Raw genomic sequence first — 21095 nt, forward strand, 5'->3', positions numbered from 1 at the left:
TAAAAGCCCCTGACTTGGGTACAAACCAGGATGTGAGTGTTGAGCTTAATTTCTTGTGGATTAGGGGTGGGCCTCCACGACCTGAGCAGGATGGTCAAGGGCTCCAGAAGGGGAGGGTGGAGGGCAGGGTACCTTCTTCTGGGTACATCCTGAATTATGAGGATGGCACAGCATATCTGAGGAACACCTGTGGGATGAACCTGCAGGTAGAGTTAGGATGGTGACCCTCTGTCTAACTTTGGGCAGATCCTTCCCAGCCTTTGTACAGCTGGGCAAGGACTTGGCCTTGCCTCATTTATTCAGTAGAGCGCACCCAGTGTCTTGCCAGGGCCTGACACACAGGAGGTCCTCTGTGAGTTTTGGCACCCACCGTGTGCTGGCCCTGGGGCAGGAGCTGGCAGCCAAGACTGGAAGACCTGGTTCTTGCCTTCCAGGGGCTTCTAGGCCCGTGAGAAAAACAGACCTGGACCTGGATGATGAGGGATGATTCACTCATGCCACTTTCACTGAGAGAACATCTAGGGGAGACTGACTCAGATCTGATGTGTCGGTCTGAGGGCTCCCAGCCTCATAGCTGTGTAGGCCAGCAAGGCCACTCCAAGCAGCAGGAGCAGGAAAGGGCGTGGCAGGTACCTCTGACCCATGCAATGATGGGAGCTTTTGAAATTCAGGGAGTGACCAATCCCTTTGCGCCATTATTGATTTGGGCATTTATTCCCCCAAATGAAGCATTCTGCCAGCTTCCTCCTGGAGACACAGGACTCCGGCCTGAGGTCCCAGCATTTGTGAAGCTTGGGCTCTCTTACACCTCACCCTAAACTTGGCTGTAAGTCTCCACTTATGCTGGAGCAGCCTTCTCTTCCTCTGGCCAGCAGATGCTGAGAACTCCCCTCAGTAGCCTCCCCTGCCCCAATACACACACACACATATACCCCATGGGTGACCTCTCAGCCCCCTTACCTCAATCCAGGGAAAGACAGGAAGGAGAAGGTAGGGCAGCCCTAAGGGCCACAGAGGTGGCTTCACCCTCAGAGCTTTGGCAAATCCGGAGTCACAGCATCCCAGGCCCCTCGGAAAGCCCCGTTGCTGCGGTGGCTGCCAGGGGAGCTGTTGGAATGCAGAATCTAGAGCTCAGTGGAAGGGAGAGGATGAGGGCCACAGGAGGCAGCTGAATCCTGGTCCTAAGCAGCAGGATCTCAGGCATTTCCTACCTGCTGGGGAAGGGTTCTCCTTCCCAAGGCCATGTCACTTTACTTGTCCCGGTGCCTGAAACTTTGGGCTTAGAGAGCCAGTCTATTCCTTGAGGTTTCCTCATGCGCTGGCCCTGGCCTCTTTCCTTCTCCCTCTCTGTGACTTTCCCTGAGAGTAGTTCCAGTGGATGATTTGAATTACACGATTCACAGATCTTATGCAGAGTTACACCTCATTCCTTATGACTCAGGCATTTGAAGGAGCCCAAAGGGAGCTGATTCCTAGGAACTAGTGGCTGGTAGCCTTTCTGATACTTCCTGGAGGGTGATTCACTCAGGAAAAAACACACGTCCTTACTTTGATCTTACAATTCTCCCAGAAGCCTCTCTGACCTCATGTCCACGCTTGGACCCTGGTACATTTCATTGCAGCCACTCCAGCCCTGTGCTGCTCCTCAAACATGCTGCACCAACACACATGCTATTTACGCTCGCTACCTGGAATGTTCTTTTTCAAAATATCATGGTCAGCAACCTCACGTCAGGTCTTTACTTAAAAGTGACCTTCTCATTCCTACCCCAATATTGATACCCACCTTGGGTTTTACTATTTCTCCTTAGCACTTATCACTATTCAACATACAACATATAACATACAACATATAAGCTCCATAACGGCAGAAACTTTGGTCTTGTTTGCCACTCCATTCCCCAGCACGTAAAACAGTGCCTGGTAAAACATAAGTGACTCTGGTTGATAAGACTATATAATTGAAATTTGCTAAGAGGGTAGAACTTAAATGTTTCACCAGAGATATATACATACATATCTCTGTACATATGAAAAAAATTATTTGAAAAGCGAAAAGTAAACAAAAGAAAGTTTCAAAAACAAAACCTCAAAACGGTGCCTGGCACATAGCAGGTGCTCAATAAAAGAGTTGCTAAGTGAATGAATAATATGTTCAGGGTGCTCAAAGAAGACCCCACCAATCGTCAAATCAGGAAGGAAGGGATTTGGTCTCAGCTTGTGTGTGGCTGAGGCATTTTCCAAGATGACCCAGAGCATCCAGGTTATTCCCTCCACCGCCAGGAATGGGTATCATATGATGGCACCAGGTGGGCTTAGAAGCTGACAAACCCTCTGCCGGGTAAGCACTGGCAAGAGCAGCAGTGGACAGGCTAATCCAAAAGATCCTGGTAGGGGTGGAAATTTCCCCAGGATAAATGGTGGGCTTGTATCTTACCTCTAAAGGAAGGCTTCCATTGGTGACAGGACCCATAGCCAGTTGTCCTGGTTAATGGGCCTCTGTCATGCTGTTCATGAGGTTACAACCAACTAAAGTCAAGTGGATGAGAAGAAATGTGTCCTTTGGCCCTTTGCACACCCTCTCTGATAAGCACCTCAAACTCAACTCATCCCAAACTCGTCACTCCCTGCCCCTAACCTGTTCCTTCAGGGTCCCCTATCTCAGTAACTAGTTCTACCATCTACCGGGTACCCAGGCCTGAAACCTGCAACATCTTTAACTCCTTCTGCCTTCACCCCTTCTTGCTAATTCATCTCCAACCCTGTCAACCACCTTTTCACTCATTTGTTTAGCAAATATTCATTCTTTCTCTGAGCACTGTTGCCTCAAGTAGAATGTAAGCTCTGTGAAGCAGGGGATTTCGTCCTGTTCCCTGCTGTACCCTCAGAGCCTACAACAATGTATGGTATTTAGCAGGGACTTAATACATATTAGCTAAATGCATGATTGTATTATTCAGGATAATATTCATTTGCTTTATTATGGCACACAGGCCTTTACACCTGGCCTGTCTTCCTCTCTAGCCACACTTCTCACTGACTTCTCATAATCCCCCAAATGCCCCATGTTCTCATGGTTTTGTACCTCTGTCCCTGGAATACCACCCCCTTGCCCTTCCTTGTCTAGCTGATTCCTACTCCTCTTTCAAAACTTGATCATGTCTTCCAGTAATCCTCTCCTCATCGCAACTGCCAGCTGGGTTAGGCATTTCTGGTTTTGTGCTTATTTACATCACAGCAATTATGGTGAATTATTCATATCATTATTAACAATTATTATCATTATTAACCAGTTATTGAGCTCTTATTATTATCAGCTATTGTGCTAAACACCCTGCAAACATGATCTCCTTCTACCCTTAAGACAGTCCTGCAAAGCAGGTATTATCCGCATTTGTCATGTTAAAAAATGAAATCTCTCTCAACCCCACTTCTCCCTACGGCTACCATCCCATACTTTTTGCTCCCTTTTATGGGAATAAAAGGTTGTATAATCTGGCTTCTAGCTAGACATCTAGTAGACATCTCAATTTTAACATGAGGAAAATGTTAAAATGCTCTGCCCCTCCAAAATTCCTCCCTTGTCCCCCTTTCCCCGTCTCTGTTACTGGCAACACCATCCCTTCTGTTACTTAAGCTAAGTATGCTGGAGGCATCCTCTACTCCACTTTCTTCTTTGCACCTCACCTCTGATCCATCATCAAATCCTGTTGGCTCAGCCTTCAAAATATTTCCAGAATCCAACCACTTCCCATCACTTCCCTGACTACCACCCCAGGTTCCATTTTTATTTCTTGCTGGAAGTATTTTTTTTTAAACATATTTATTTATTTATTTGGTTGCGTGGGGTCTTAGTTGCAGCACCTGGGCTCCTTAGTTGTGGGATGCACGTGGGATCTAGTTCCCTGACCAGGGATCGAACCTGGGCCTCCTGCCCTTGGGAGTGCAGAGTCTTATCCACTGTGCCACCAGGGAAGTCCCTTGTGGAAGTATTCCAAGAGCCTTCCAACTAGTCCCCTGCTTGTACCCTTGCTCCTCAACATAGCAGCCAGTGATCCTGTTAAAACTTAGACCATGTCACTCCCTGGCCCAAAACCCTCCAATGACTTCCACTGTAGTCTAATAAAAGCCTGAGTCCCTCCAGTGGCCTACAAGACCCTGTAAATCTGCTGCATCCCTACCCCTCAGACTTTATCTCCCACCATTTCTTGCTAGAACACCCCACCCCAGCCTCTCTGGCTTTCTGGTGTTTCTCAAACAGCAGGCCTGCTCCCACATCAAGGCCTTTACGCTTGCTGTTCGCTCTTCCTGGAATGCTCTTTCCCCAAACACCTGCAGAGATCACCCACTCACTTTCTCCAGGTCTTTGTTCAAACATTACCTTCAGTGACACCTTTTATCAACTCCCCTCCTCCTCCCACCCCACAAACACCTCAGGTCCTCCTTTTTCTCTAAGACATGTATCACCATTTGATATCTGTTTTGTGTATTCTGACTGTCTATTTCCCACACTAGAATGTAAACTCCACGAGGTGGGGATTTTCTATCATTTACTTACTAACGTGTTCCCTAGCACTTGGAGCAGAGCTTGGTACAGCGTGTCAGCACAGTATTTGCTGACTAAATGACAGATGGAGAAATAAAGGCTCAGTCAAGTTCCTTACCCGAGGTCTTCATAGTAAGTGGTGTGTTGCATTCTAGAGCCCTGCCCCGGATCTCAACCCTAAGTTATGCTTCCCTGTTTGTCAATCATCAGGCAGAGAACCAGAGGGGAGCTCTGACCTGAAGGCACAGGTTATTTGTTAACTGAGAAGCCAGCTTCATCCTGTTTGCTGGGTAAGAACAGTCCTGGTTTCACAGGTTTTTAGAACACATGCAGGTATCTTCCTATCTGTCTCTGGTCATATTGTTTGGGAAACCCTCCTCCCTGGAAACTATCCTGGATAATAAGAGCCAGAGGTTTCCCTATCCATATTGTCTGAATAGGGCCATACCATCCCACTATGGATTATTCCTGCTTTTCCACCAAACTGTACATAACCTGACACAAGAGTTACTTGCTCACATCATCATGATCTTGAATCAGGAGTTTCTGGAAAGAAATTCTCTGTACTTTTCTTTGTATAGCATCTATGACAGAACTGAAGGCCCTCAAGGTAAGCTTTCTGCTAAGGTAAAGCTTTTCTGCAAATGACGATAGAAAACTCAAAACAGTCAAAGCTACATAAAGTATATATGTACGAACGAATCCAAAAGATTAATGACAAAGACCAAGTGGAAGAAGGAGTCCTCAGGGAGGGGAAATACCACATAAAGGATTAGGGGTGAGCGTGAGAATATACAGGTAAAGGGCAAGCTGGGACCATCATTGATACTAAAGTCGTTGATTTAATCCCAGCTCCTATCCTAAACAGAGGTAGGATTTACTAGTAGCTCTCAGACTTCAGCAAAGAGCCAAGTCAGATAAAGGCAGTATGTACACACAACAAGGACTCTGCCTTAGATTCAGAGATAAACCCTGCTGAGGTCATGCCATTTTATCTGAGGCCTTGATCTACTTCATTCTGCCCCCTGCACATCCACCAAATACTAGGGTGCAGAGTGCCACCTCTTTCCCTCCTTGGCTGGCCTCTTCACTCCTTCCCCTGATTGGTCAATACCTCAGGAACCTACCAGTATCCTCTGGACATCCCTAGGCCTCCCATAAACTGTAGGTGACCAGGTCAAAACAATCACATATTAAAAAGCTACTTACTGGGACTTCCCTGGTGATCCAGTGGTTAAGACTCTGCGCTTCCACTGCAAGGGGCGCGGGTTCGATCTCTGGTCAGGGAACTAAGATCCTGCATGGCATGGGGCATGCCCCCACCAAAGAAAAAAAGCTAGTTACTGCTGCCACATGAAAGGAAGACTAAAGAGGCAGCTGGAGCAGACCAAACAGGCCCAAGACAATGAGAGGTCATGGGAATGGAGAAGGAATGGTTCTGAATGACAATTCTGAGAAAACACCCGCAAGAACCAGCGACACTCTGGAGTGGAGCAGGAGGAAGGCACTGAAGAGGACTCCGAGTGAGGTGCAGTGATGGTCCTGCTGCCGCTTGGCACCCAGGCCGTTCCTTCACACTATTCTTCACGTAGTGGGTTGGCCAAAAGGTTCATTCTGTTTTTTCCGTCAGATGGCTCTAGTAGCACTTAGTTGTCTTTAACTTCATTCAAAACAATTTTGTTAGATCATATGTGACAGCTGTCGTATCAGCGTGCATTTAAAAAAAGACTTATCAAAGTTGGTGAATTTTTATGTAGCCATTTTAATATTGAAGATGGAAGAAAAAAGCAACATTTTCAGCATATTATGCTTTATTATTTCAAGAAAGGTAAAAACGCAACCGAAATGCAAAAAAAAGATTTGTGCAGTGTATGGAGAAGGTGCCGTGACTGATCGAACGTGTCAAAAGTGGTTTGCGAGGTTTCGTGCTTGAGATTTCTCGGTGGACGATGCTCCACAGTCGGGTAGACCAGTTGAAGTTGACGGCGATCAAATCGAGACATTAATTGAGAACAATCAACGTTATACCACGTGGGAGATAGCCGACATACTCAAAATATCCAAATCAAGCAATGAAAATCATTTGCACCAGCTTGGTTATGTTCATTGCTTTGATGTTTGGGCTCCATATAAGGTAAGCGAAATAAACCTTCTTGACCATATTTCCATATGCGATTCTCTACTTAAATGTAATGAAATTTCCATTTTTAAAACAAATTGTGACGGGCGATGAAAAGTGGATACTGTACGAGAATGTGGAATGGAAGAGATCGTGGGGCAAGTGAAATGAACCAGCCACCAACCACACCAAAGGCCGGTCTTCAGCCAAAGAAGGTGATGTTGTGTACATGATGGGATTGGAGAGGAGTCCTCTATTATGAGCTCCTTTCAGAAAACCAAACCATTAATTCCAACAAGTACCGCTCCCAATTAGACCAACTGAAAGCAGCACTCGATGAGAAAAGTGTCCAGAATTAGTGAACAGAAAACGCATAACCTTCCATCAGGATAACACAAGGCCGCGTGTTTCCTTGAGGACCAGGCAAAACTGTTATAACTTGGATGGGAAGTTCTGATTCATCCACAATATTCACCAGACATTGCACCTTCAGATTTCCATTTATTTTGGTCTTTACAAAATTCTCCTAATGGAAAAAATTTCAATTCCCTGGAAGACTGTAAAAGGCACCTGGAACAGTTCTTTGCTCAAAAAGATAAAACGTTTTGGGAAGATGGAATTATGAAGTGGCCTGAAAAATGGCAGAGGTAGTGGAACAAAAGGGCGAATACATTTTTCAATAAAGTTTTTGGTGAAAATGAAAAATGTGTCTTTTATTTTTACTTAAAAACCGAAGGCACTTTTTGGCCAACCCAGTACTAGCACTTGGTTCCTCTAGGGTAATAAACATATATCTACTAGGTAACAAATGACAGACAAATTTTGTCAAATTAAAGACAAAGAACATCAATATGCATTGGCAATTTTTAATGTTTCACTTGTGCAGAGCTGAAATTTGTATTTAAAGGCACGGAAGGAAGGAAAGGCAGTTATCACAGCATGAATTCACAGATGAAAGATGCTGGATCAAATCATAGCACTGTTCCTCTTTAGCCTTAGGAAAATAAATAATGCGGTACTAAACTAGATGTTTATTTTTATTATATTTCCATGTAAAGACATCACCCAAATATCAGCTGAGCAAAAGACTTTCTGGCCAGATACCAAGCACGCACAGTTGATCCCACTTTGGAATAAATGCCCAGAAGGTACACATCACCAGTGGGTGGGAGCTCTAGGCACAAAGTTGGGTTTCATTCAGAAAGTGGACAGAGATTTGAATCAGTCAAACATGCAGCTTCAAAAACTGGAAATCTTTCATGACATTTGTTTTGAAAATAAAAATTGTCTGCATATCAAGAACTATAATTTTCTAAAATGGAATCAGGCCTGATTAAATAGCACTTATGACTTACTAATAAAAATTAGAAAAATAAAAACAGAAACTCTTCTGTCCTTGAAAGAGATAGAAAATTATATTTTTTCCTGTAACATCATAAGAGAGTCATCAGTACTTCAATCTTATATCTCTTAAAATGTCATTTCTTCTTCTTTCCACATTCTCCCACTTTTAAAATAGCAAAGCCTGTTCAACATGGCAATTTCTGCTAAGTTAAAGGATGCACTATTTATTGAATACAAGAGTATGAATGAGAAAAAGCTGAATGTTTAGAAAAATACTCGTTTACCCCTAATGGGATCATACCCACCAGGTGGAAAGAAAGAGAAAGACTTGCTTAAAAAAAAAACACCAAAACCCAGTGATTTAAAACATCTGTACATAATTTCTAATTTCAAAGCATTATTAGAAACTCCTGATCAGTGTATAGCAAGAGAGGGAACAGAGAAATTTGATAGAACAGGAGAGAGCATATTTTTAACTACTTTCATTTACAAAACATCAGCCTTACCAATTATTATCTTTCTTCCTTATTTAAAACACTGATTGGCCAGCTTAAATCATTACAGCATGAAAGTAAAAATAAGTCTCAACTTAGGTATGAGCACACAGTGATTCAGGACCACTGTGTCTGCCTTACAGAAAGGATTCAGAGGTGGTATTCCCTTTTAAACATATGCCCCCAAACCCCTTATATGCAGGTTCCATATAAGCATGTAAATAAAACAAGTTCTGTATTTTCTCAAGTAATTTTACAAGTTGGTGGTAAACTAGATTTTAAAGATAAAACTATGCCTTTAAAAACATGAAGCCTCAACATTTCATCCAGTGTTTTCTTTAAGAAATGGATTATTAAAATCATTTTTGAAATGAGATATTAAATGTATTTAAATCTTGGCTTTTCCCTACTTAATAATTTTTCTTTAAAAAAAAATGTTTAAAAACATTAAGAGCCAGAACATGCTGCCAGTACAGAAATAATCAGAAATGTCTTCAGTTGCAGACCCTGGGCAACTCAGTCTTGTTTTGAATTTTTCAAAGCCTGAAGTCTCTCTAGTAGTGGAGGATGAGAATAATGCCACATAGAAAACAACCAGTCAGAAACAGGGAAACCCAAGTTATCTTTGTTTAGTTTGATTAAAGCAGAATATAAGTCTTTAGCCTTCCCAAGTTTCTTGGCAAATGCATCAGCTTGAAATTCAAATCTGCGGCTTAGGACTGTTAGGCAAAAAGAAAGAACCTGAAAAAGTAAATAAAAGTGTTTTAACCACTGCTCCCCTCTTTGTTGTCACTAAAGGTTTCATGAGCCAAAACTGTAGAGGAAGTTTGGCTCAGGATAAGAGAAACAGCAGGCCAAAAGAAAGATCACTCATATTTAGGGGACCTAGGGTGGGGGAATTATTAAAAATTGAGCCTTTTCCCCCCAAGCCAACAGACCAGAAACAGATATATATCTAAAGGAATGTCAGTCTTAACAAAGAAATACTAATATTTGAGAACCTGCCATGTGCTGGGCACTGAATTGACACTTTACATATTCTCCAACAATCCTACAAGGTAATTACTCTTACTCTTGTTTTACGGATGAGGAAGGTGTATCTCAGAGAGGTGAGATAACTTGCTTGTAGTCACACTGCTAGAAGGTGGAAGTGCTGAAATTCTTGATGATTCCAAAGCCCATGGACACTACCTTCCTCAGATACAGGTAAGATGTGGTGATTTATATTCACTCTTTTTTTTCTTTTTAAAAAAAATTCTTGCTCACTTATCCACATTTAAATGATAACTGAGAACATTCTAATATATATATGTGTGTGTACATGCACACACACACACACACACACATATATATATACTATAGCCACTAATGACAATCTCAAAATAGAATTTTCTAAAGTGTTCTGAGCTATGGTAGCTTCATCAGAGTAAATGTTCAGTCCCTGAAGGTGACAACTATGAAGAGGACAAATTTCATCCAAAAATATAAATTTTGAGGGAAAAGTAATTCATCTGCATATTGAACTATTACAGGTTGAATGACATGATGTCTATTTCTTACCTTAAAATATGTCAGCAATAAAAAAAAAAAGTTTAAAAAGTCTCTCCTCTGTACCTCTTATTGCCACTAGCAGATATAGAGTTTCAACATAAAGTCTGGGAGTTCCTGATACCTTCTTAGATATGTTCAAAGCTAATATCTGAATTCTACCTGAAATTTCTTTCCAAATCTTGAATGTACTTTTTGGGACAGAATCACTAACTAGTATCTATCTATCTATCTATCTATCTATCTATCTATCTATCTATCTATCTATCTATCTATCTCCCTATCTATCTATCTATCTATCTATCTCCTGATTTCAAGTGTCCCAAGCTAACTGTTCCTTGAATCTCACTGTAAGACATAAATAGAAACATAAGCAGATACTAACCTATACCTACCTACTCTGCTGTAGGTTTGCAAGCTCTTCTTGATGGGGCAATTTCCCCATTTTCTGGGAAAATATGTCTTTCCTATCATGACCTCTTAAATGCTGACATTAAACATTAGATTTTCTGTTTAAATATTTAGTCTTTTTGAAATGAATCTCCTGGGCTCACCAAGGTTTTTAGAACAGTTGCTAATATCTCACATTTCAAATTACTCTAATACCCCACATTTACTGAGACATTTTTTGAAGTGAACTCAACCACTCAATATAAGGAGACAAAGACAAAAACTGAGAGGCCAAATTAGATGCCCAAAGGAGAACCACTAACGTTACTGGTGCCTTACTTATAAGAGGACACTTATACTCAGTCAGAATCTAGTAACTTTTACTTAATGAGTTTGATTATCTGATTTCCCAGTCTATGATTGGTTGAAGAAGAAAATTATAAACAGATAATGACCATAACAGAAAGTTACACTGATATTAGCAAGGATTATCAGCCTGACAGTGAGCGAAGAAAATTAGTTAAACAAATAAATAAACAAACAAACAGCATAACTGCTTAAAGAGCAAAGCAGTCTGGGGCATTTCATACACATAGCTCAGTGTCCTTAAGGCATTCCTGAATTGTGACTGAAAATAGAAATGACAATTACCACTATAAGGTGTTCTATAACCTCTTTAAGAAGTAACAGTCTGTATACAGCATTTTATAAATATTCTCAGCAAAAGGTAAAATAAAAAATTAAAACATTTAGAGTTTAAAGATAATAAATCTCAGTTCTCTGGAAAATGAATGTAGATTCTGTGGACAACGCTATACAAACATGATCTATTCCTCTCCGTTTTTCTTTGCTGGTGCCTTACAACCCAGCCCACCCCCACCTTTTACGGAGAAAGTTAAAACCTGAACTCTACAACCTGTCCCAAGAAAGAATTCTTCTGAATGGAGACATCTCAAGATCCCTGATACTATCTCTTGGCTTAATGTGGAAGCCTAATCAATTAGTATCAGGACGTGTTGCCATCACTGGATTTATTCATATACAGTCTCATTAATCTATGTCTTATCACATATACGGAGTCCCCCTACTGAGTGGTTCTTAAACTACACTTATCGTAAAACACCCAATTCTGATTCAGAGGGTCTGGGGTGGGATGCTAAGGCTATTATGAATCAGGTGGTCAGGGAATACAATCAGAGGAACACTATCATACAGCCTCCCTTATCCAGTCATACTTACACTCAATTATTATTTGCTTTGTCCCCTCACACACAGAAGGTTTTCACCCAAGCACTGGTGAATATGTGGTCTAGGACATAGCATTCCAATAGTTAATCTCCATCTACCAAGTCTCTAGGTACCTGTTATATCAAGGTTTTCACCACTAAAGTCTAATTCTCCACTTTTTTTTTTTCCCTAACAGTATGCAAACACTTATTATTTGGGATTGGGTTTTTCTGCTACTTTCTTATACTAGCTAGTAAATCAAGGGACTAAAACTTTGTTTCATCTGCTTGTTAAAACTATAGTTTTGTTTTGTTTTTTCACTACCCTAAAGGTTCTAGATTTGAAATAGACAAGGGCATATGTGAGATAATTTTAAAGAGTATACGTTACCTCATTATAAGGTGAAAAAATAAACTGGAAGATGATCAATAGTCCAATTAGAGTGGGTTGGCTGTCATAAAAACCAAATGCAGCAAAAAGCTCCTTTCGACCAATTAATACAGCAAACAAGAAAAAACACAGGAAAGAATTCATCTAGAAAGAAGGATACAAAATTTCTAAGTTATTTCTAAGCTGATTTCACTGTCGGATCAGTAGAACAAGACATAATGATGTGATTTTAAGAATGATGTTAGTGTAATCACAGAAAAAGTTATTTAGGTAGTTTTATAGTTTTACTTTTATTCTAGAAGGAGAGAGGGCCTGAGTTGAGGATGTATATACTAATTCATTGTTAGTGGACAAATAATGGTTTAGCTGGATGATTAGGGCGTTGGAGCAAACTAGTGGATGGCTAACAAGATCTGGAAAGAGGTATTTAGTAAAAGTTCCAAAATTAGCCCAGAGTATGATAATACTTAGGTCTAATGTGAATGTTCACCAAAAGCGTTCCACGGCAGAGGAGGCCCTCTCAATGATCAGGTGGAGAAGATACTTGCTCTGTGGATGTTAGCCAGCTTCTTTCCCTAGCCACTCTAGGACTTGGTCAAGGGCTCATGAACAGAGTGGCCATGGTGATAGGGATGGAGTCAATGCATTAATCAACAACACAGACATCCCCCCACTGGCTCTTGTTGAGTGTCCCATTTTTCAGAAGAGGCAATCAACCCCAGCCCTGATGAGGTACCTCAGGGACCAGCCCACCACCCTCATGGTAGGCTGATTCTATTGGACCCCTTCCTTCATGAAAGGAGCAGTGATTTTCCTTATTAAACTGAATAACTTACATTAAACTTGGATTTGGACTTATTTAATGTCTTACTCACTGCCATGTATCCGTACAACATAGCTTCCAGCCAAGGAATTCATTTTTATACCTATAGATGTAAGGCAACAGGAAGGTACGTACAGGGGTACATAAGTCTTCCCATATAATCCATCACCCAGAACCAGCTGGCCTTTTAGAAAGGTACAAAGACCCATTTAAGTCTCAGCTGAGGCCATATATGCTCAGAACCAGCCAACAAAACACAGTGCTACTTCACTTAGAGCCTTAAAACTGTGGTCACTCCGTTGGTTTAGTGGTATTAATACCCAGAAGAGGAGCATTACAGAAATTATTATCTTCTTTATATTTATTACCTTTTCCAATTTTTTTTTCTATGGGTATATAATGACTTTTTTAAAAGAGAAAAAATGTTCTTTAAAAAGTATTTAATACCCGAGTTATCTGGGCTCACTCCTTTTGATCTTCACAGATCCTTAGCCGAGCAACTCAGGAGGTGGTGATGATGATAACAACAATAAATACTTATATAGTACTTATCATATTCCAGGTACTACTCCAAACTCTTTACATGTAGTAACTCATTTAATTCTTACATCAGTCCTATGAGATATCATCACTCAATAAGGGAATGGAGGCAGAGAGAGGCTCAGGAACTTGCCTGAGATCACACAGGTAGTAAGTCAGGGAGCCGTGATGTGAAGCCTGGCTACAGAGTCTGTCTTAATCCCTCTACTATATGAACTCTCATGCCTGCTATATTTATAATTTGACTATCCTGCCATAAAAAGAGAATTGTCACTCCAAACTTACCTGGCTAATAATGATATTTTTGACTGTGTGTCCCAACTTCCAGTGCCCCAGTTCATGGCCTAGCACAGCAAGCACTTCCTCATTTTTACATCCTTGTTTCTTATTCTGAATCGAAGAACAAATTGAAAATAAATTATCAACAAACTTCAAAAAGTTTATACCTTTTAACCCAGAAAGAGCCCTTCTTAGATTCTAACTTAAGAAAACAATGGGACTTTTGTGCAGAACTGTTCATTCACTTAACAAAACATTCCCTGAACCACTCCACATTAAACACTGGGTTAAGCTTGAACACAGAATCATGAACAAACAGACATATTCTGACTTCATGAGTCAACTTTAGAGTAGAAAAAATATAAATCTTTATCAATAGGACAATAGTTAAATAAATCATGACACAGTCATGTGACAGCCATATTATAAACACATTAGAAATTTTGCTTTCAAAGATTATGTTGCAACATGGGAAACTGCTCATGATAGTGGCCAAATAACATTTATGCTATACATCCACTAGATGTATATCCACTAGATGTTTTCAAAGATTACGTTCTGACATGGGAAAATGGTTCATTAGGTGAAGAAAGCAGGAAACAAAACCAAAAATATATAGTATGATTCCAATTATGAAAAAATGCAAATGTGTATGTAAAAATACACAAATATAGAAAACAGACTGAAAGTATATCAAAATGTCAACAATAGTTTTTCTATATGGTAGAATTACAGTGATGTTTATTTCATATCTTTCCTATTTTCCAAATTATCTGCTAATAAGCACATATCACTTATGACCTCCAAAACCACCAGGAAATTCTATTTAAAAAACAGAGACTTCCAAGCTAAGATGGCAGAGGGAACATTCACATCTAATTTTATTCCCTCTAAAAACTCCAGTAAAACTACAATCAAGAGTTGTTTTTTTTAAGATATAAACCCACAAGGATAGGGAAAACAGGTGAGGTGGCAATAGCAACAACATTTTGGAAGCAGGAAAGCAGACAGACAAATGATAATGGACTAGGCAGGCCAAAGAAAGTTACATCATAAGCTAGCAGTGGAGAAAAGAGAACCAGCCTGATTTACACTGGCTGAGAACACTGATTAACACTGAGAGTCTTTAAAGGGCTCGAGAACTAACAGTACCAGGTAATTCTGGAACTGGGGAACAGGAGGTGGTGGCTGAAATAAGAATTGAGAGCTGTTTGAGAAATGGCTAAAGCTCCAGATTCCTTCTCCAACTCCACACCAAATGGCAAGTGCTCCTCCTTGTTCTGGCAAAAGCCTGAAATCTCATTCTCCCTGGATAGGGCAAAAGAATAGGACACTTCAACTGGGAGTTTGACATAGTTGAGGGCCTGGGTACACTAGCAACAGACCATGTATTTGCTTACCTAATGGTATGGTACACTGAACACTGAGAACTCCCTCTCCCAAACTAGTCCTCTCCCCATACCTGGCTCCCAGATAACTACCCACCAGGCAAAAGATTAGAGGAGTACTCCCTGGGAACTGACCATTCTACCAGGAAAGACCTAAAGATACTAACAGCAGGTATTCCTCAACTACAAGCACACCCAAGCCAAGCTACAGTGAAGCTCAAAGTTGATAAGCCTTATCTATAGGCTCAGAGATTACAATCAGGTTTTCAGTCCCATTCCTTTACTAAGGAGTACACGAACAAGGATTATCAGGTATACAAGGTAAGCTGTTAAGATGGAAGACCAGATACAGAAAAAATGCAGTATGGAAGAAACAGAAATTATAGAAGGAGAAAATTCAGAGATAAGATATTACATTCATGGAAGAACAGAGGATACTGTAAAAATGGGAAATTCAGAGAAAAATAAATCTTGGAAATTAAAGCTTAATAGAATGATTGGAAGGACTTCCCTGGTGGCACAGTGGTTAAGAATCCGCCTGCCAATGCAGGGGACACGGATTCGAGCCCTAGTCTGGGAAGATCCCACATGATGTGGAGCAACTAAGCCCGTGCGCCACAACTAATGAGCCTGTACTCTAGAGCCCGCAAGCCACAACTACTGAAGCCCTCGCGCCTAGAGCCCGTGCTCCGCAACAAGAGAAGCCACCACAATGAGAAGCCCACGCACAGCAAGGAAGACCCAATGCAGCCAAAAATAAATAAATTTATAAAAAAAGAAAGATTGGGAGATGATGGAATCTCCCAGAAAAGAGAAGAAATAAAGAAATGGAAAAGCAGGGGAGAAAAGCTAAGAAAGTTCACTATAAGGAAGCCAACATTCAAATAATAGGAACTCTGAAAAGAGAGAATAAAAAAATGGAGAGGAGAAAATCATCAACAAAACAATTCCAGAAAGTTTCCTAGTACCAAAGAACCTCAACTTCCAAATTAAAAGGGCCCAATGCATACCCAGCACAATGGGTAAAAACACCCACTATGTTGTACATTTGAAACTAATATAATATTGCAAATCAACTATACTTCAATTTAAAAAAAAGGTTCACACCAAGGCATGTGAAATTTCAGAACACAGAGAAAGGATCCAACAATTTTCTAGAAGTGTAAAAATTAAGGTAACATACTAAGGATAAGTAAACTGAATGGTTTCAGACACCTCACCAGCAATGTTGAAATCAAGAAGACAATGGAGAGGGTTCCCTGGTGGCCTAGTGGTTAGGATTCCGGGCTTTCACTGTTGCAGCCCAAGTTCTACCCCTGGTAGGGGAACTGAGCTCCCATAAGCTGTGTGGCGTGGCCAAAAAAATTAATTAATTTTTAAAAATAAAAATAAAGCAATTAAAAAGAAAAGACGATGGAACAATGCCTTCACGACCTCGAAGAAAAAGTATTTCCAATCTAGAAATCTAAACCCTAGTCAAAGTGACAGAAAAGTGAAGGCATTTTGATGCAAGGACTCAAAAACTTTACTATGCAGTCTTTCTCATGAAGGTACTGGATTGAGGATGTTCTTTACCAAAATGAAGGAGTAAATTAAGGAACAAAAAGTCATGGAATACAGAACACAGGAGACCCAATGTAGGAGAGAAGTGAAGGAAATCTCTAATGGTAGAGGGCAACCCCAGAATGACATCTATACACCAGCTAGAGAGGGTAACCCATCCAGATTTGAACAGTGTGACTCGAAAGAAAATCTGTTGAGGGCTGCCATGATCACACTCTCAGTCACCATACCATCTTTGTAACCTGAAGAAACTAGTAGAAGATGTACACTATCAAGAGAACACAGCAAATCAACATGGAATCAAGGATGAGCACAAGGGAAGTCCAGTATGAGAGCTGAAGAGCAGGGCTTCAGAGAAACCACCCCAAAGAAATAAAATAGAGATCTCTCTCGGGATGTGGCAGGGATGAGGGGGACTAAAACTAATAAGGTTAATGATGCAATTAAACTTGTAGGAAATTGTACTGAAAGACAGCAGAAGTTGTGAGAAGAATTAGCAAAAAGATAAAAGGAAAACTAAGCACACTTTTAAAAAAAAGCAATAATTAAGCAAGAGGGAAAAAAGGTAAGGCATGCTCAGCAGTGAATAGGTACAACACTGTTTTACAATAATGTTTACAAAAATGTTTTGATACTGATTAAACCAAGAACTGTAACAGGACTACATTGGAAGAATTGAGGGAAGGGAGGAGCAGAGCGGATGTTAGGACAAGAGCTAAATCTTCATCTACCGTAAGTGAAAGTCAAGAGATATAGTGTCAGGGACTTCACTGGTGGCCCAGTGGTTAAGACTCTGCAGTTCCACTGCAGGGGGTGCGGGGTGGATCCCTGGTTGGGGAAACTAAGATGTCACATGCCGTGCGGTGCAGGGAAAAAAAAAAAAAAGAGATAGGGTCAATAAATAATGTACACATACAATATAGAAAAATGATATGTGTGAATGTCAGAAGAAGCTAAAAGAGTTGCAGTCTGTGGGGAAAGGGCCCTGGCAGGACGTGAGCAGCACAGAGAAGCGAGAAACATGAAACTGCTATATTTTATTATATGCTTTTTTTGTACTCTGAACTTCTAAACAATATGTTTGTGTTACTTTAATAAAGTAAAATTTAATGTTAAAATTTATTGGAGCTCTGCTTCCCTAACTTTACGATAGCCTCTCGAACCAACATTACAAATATATATGTAAATACACACATACACACACACACACACACATATACACACAAAAATATATACATACACATGCATACATATTTTTTTCTCCTTCAACACATATGAAGAATAGGCCAGGAAAGATTAAAAACGTAACAACAAAGTTCCTAACATTTATTAAACAGTGACTATGTACCAGGTCCTCTGTGCTAAATACTGTATTGTAACTCATTTATACATCATAATCACCATATTAGATAAGTACACTTATTACTGCCCTTTAAAGATGAGAAAATCTAGACAATTGATGGGAACATACTGTATAGCACAGGGAACTCCACCTAATGCACTGTGGTAACCTACATGGGAGGGAGGTCCAAATGGGAGGGGATATCTGTATGTGTATGGCTGATTCATTTTCTTGTGCAGTGGCAGCTAACACAACATTGTAAAGCAATTAATTAAAAAAAATTAATTTAAAAAATAAAAAAATAAAGATGAGAAAATCTAGGTACAGAGAAATTAACTAATTTTCCTATGGCCACACAGCCAATAAATAGAAAACCTGGGATGTGAAGCCAAGTAGTCTGATGCCAGAGACCTGTGCTTTCAACTTTCACACAACTATAGATATAAAAGTAAATTATTCAACATTTATCAAATAAACAATTTTTTAGTTAACAGATATGTAATCATTTGCATATTATTACAGTACTGGTTTTAAAATAACTAAACATAGGGAATTCCCTAGTGGTCCAGTGGTTAGGACTCCATGCTTCCACTGCAGGGGGCACAGGTTCGATCTCTGGTCTGGGAACTAAGATCCCACATGCCTCATAAAAATAAATAAATTAAATTAAATAACTAAACCTAAATGGTAGGTGGTCATATGAATGATAAAATATAATGTTTACAAAGCCAAATAAAATTCTCACTGTTTATAAACTTTCCAGATTCAATTTAAATAGTGCCAAGACACAACGAACAATTTAATCTTATACACACACTCTCACATGTGCATACCCACATTCACTCACCAACACACATATACTCTGAAAAACATCTAAAAATGCTTAATAAGGTAAAACAAATATCTTTTAAACATATAGTTTAGTTTATTTTAAAGTAAGAAAAAGCCAAAGGTGAGGAGTTGAAATTAACATCCCTTGCATAATCCCATGAAGGGGTATACTCTGAGTCAAAGAGTGAGCCAGAAAAAAAAAAATGCTGGCAAAGTAGCCCAACTGTGTCAAGCTGATCTAAAGTGGAAAAAAAAGAAAAGTCTCCATTAAAATTCAAAAACATTATCTGCATGGTACAGAAAACCCCAAGATGAGATATTAAAGTGCTTCTGGCTTGGGAGCACTGGGGCCAACTGAGAGAAGCAAATACAAATCCTCTATTGAGGAATGTACCCTAAACCCAGACACTTCAAGATTCCCGAAGATTAAGATCATTGACCTATTATGAACTCACAATAAAAATTACCAAATACTTCAGAAAACAAGCCACAATGAGTAAGAGTTAGCAGAAACAATATGGAGCTAGCTGCATTAGCTCCTTAAGACTTCAGATACTGGAATTATCAGATACAGAATAAAAAATAAGCATGTTTTATATAAACAAGGGAACTAAAAACATGAGGAAGGAATAAGAGACTACCAGAAATGACTGATTTGAAAAAGAACCAATTAGAACTTTAAAACACAATGGACTGGTTAAAGAACAGATTAAATATAGCTAAAGAAAGAATCCATGAACTGGAGTGTAGAGCTGAAAAATTACAGAATGCAGCTCCAAGAGACAAATATAGAAGAGTGGTTAGCACCCATGGGAGACAGAATGAGATGGTATAACATTCATCTAATTAGAATTCCAGAAAGATAGACTAGGGAGAACGGGAAAGAAGGAATACTTTAGATAATGGCAAATAATTTTTAAAACTTCAGGAAAGACATGAGTCCTTAGATTTAGGAACCACAGTATATCCCAAACAGGACAGGGATAAATAAGTCCATACTTTCACAACACGAAAATCAAAGAGAAATCTTAAGAATAACCAGAGAGAACTAAAAAAAAAACCAAAAAACAAAAACCAATAAGCTCAGAGAAGACTTTTTTTTATTTTGGCCATGCGGCAGGCAAGATCTTAGTTCCCTGACCAGGGATCGAACCCATGGCCCTTGCAGGGGAAGCACGGAGTCCTAAGCACTGGACCGCCAGGGAATTCTCACAGAGCAGACTTTTTCAACAGGAACAAAGGAAATCAGAACAGAATAGAAAAAAATAAATAAACAAATATTAGGATGCTAGGATAAACAGCTGTCAATCTTGAATTGATATCTAGAATGAGAGTGATATAAAAACAAAAACAGGGACGACTTCCCTGGTGGCACAGTGGTTAAGAATCCGCCTGACAATGCAGGGGACATGGGTTCAAGCCCTGGTCGGGGAAGATCCCACATGCCGCGGAGCAACTAAGCCAGTGCGTCACAACTACTGAGCCTGCGCTCTAGGACCTGCGAGCCACAACTACTGAGCCCGCATGCCACAACTACTGAAGCCCGCGCATCTAGAGCCTGTGCTCCACAACAAGAGAAGCCACTGCAATGAGAAGGCCACACACCACAACGAAGAGTAGCCCGCACGCAGCAATGAAGACCTAACGCAGCCAATAAGTAAGTAAGTAAGTAAGTAAATAAATAAATAAATAAAACAAAAACAACTTTCCAAAGAAATTTCTAAAGCATATACTCTGGAAGAAGCAAAGTAATTTCTAAAAGGAAGGTGTGAGATGAATACGGAATGGTAAGCAAAGACACAGGTAAGCACATAGGTAAACTTAAATAATGATTGTATAAAATAATAATAATGCTAATTTTAGGGGTAAAAAATAAACAAGATAAAACTAAAACATAATATGAAGGGGGTATAATTAGATCAAAGTGTTTATTTAAGGTTCCTGGATTGTTCAGGAAGCAGTGAAGATACTGTATATTTTAAGATTTTTAGGTTATATGGGCATGATTTATTTTTAACAGCAACCATTAAAAGAACAGTCATATATGAACCTTCAAACCTTAATGACAACCCAAATATCATTTTTTAAAAACCTTCAATAAGTTCTAAAAATAAAGCAAGAGGAGGATGTGTGTGTATATGTTCGGGGTGGAGGTGGGGGCGATATGAAAAGGATACAGGGGAAAAAAGGCATAAAATAATATGGTAAAAATAATTCCAAATATATCAGTAATCACAATATACATGAATGAATAAAGCTTGTCAAAAAAAA

At 39.9% G+C, this 21095-nt stretch overlaps 1 protein-coding gene across 1 annotated transcript in view; it reads right to left on the reverse strand.

The window, feature by feature from the left end:
- Nucleotides 1–7776: 7776 nt before the first annotated feature.
- Nucleotides 7777–21095, reverse strand: part of ZMPSTE24 (zinc metallopeptidase STE24) — a 56060-nt gene continuing 42741 nt past the window's right edge. Inside the window, exons 8-10 of the mRNA XM_024125561.2 lie at nucleotides 13707–13811; nucleotides 12059–12202; nucleotides 7777–9244 (exon numbers count right to left, since the gene is read on the reverse strand). Of these exons, the coding sequence (XP_023981329.1) occupies nucleotides 9020–9244; nucleotides 12059–12202; nucleotides 13707–13811 (474 nt within the window). The 3' untranslated portion in view covers nucleotides 7777–9019. The remainder of the gene's footprint in view (nucleotides 9245–12058; nucleotides 12203–13706; nucleotides 13812–21095) is intronic.

The sequence above is a fragment of the Physeter macrocephalus genome, chromosome 3 (genome assembly GCF_002837175.3).
Source record: "Physeter macrocephalus isolate SW-GA chromosome 3, ASM283717v5, whole genome shotgun sequence".
Taxonomy (NCBI): Eukaryota; Metazoa; Chordata; class Mammalia; order Artiodactyla; family Physeteridae; genus Physeter; species Physeter macrocephalus.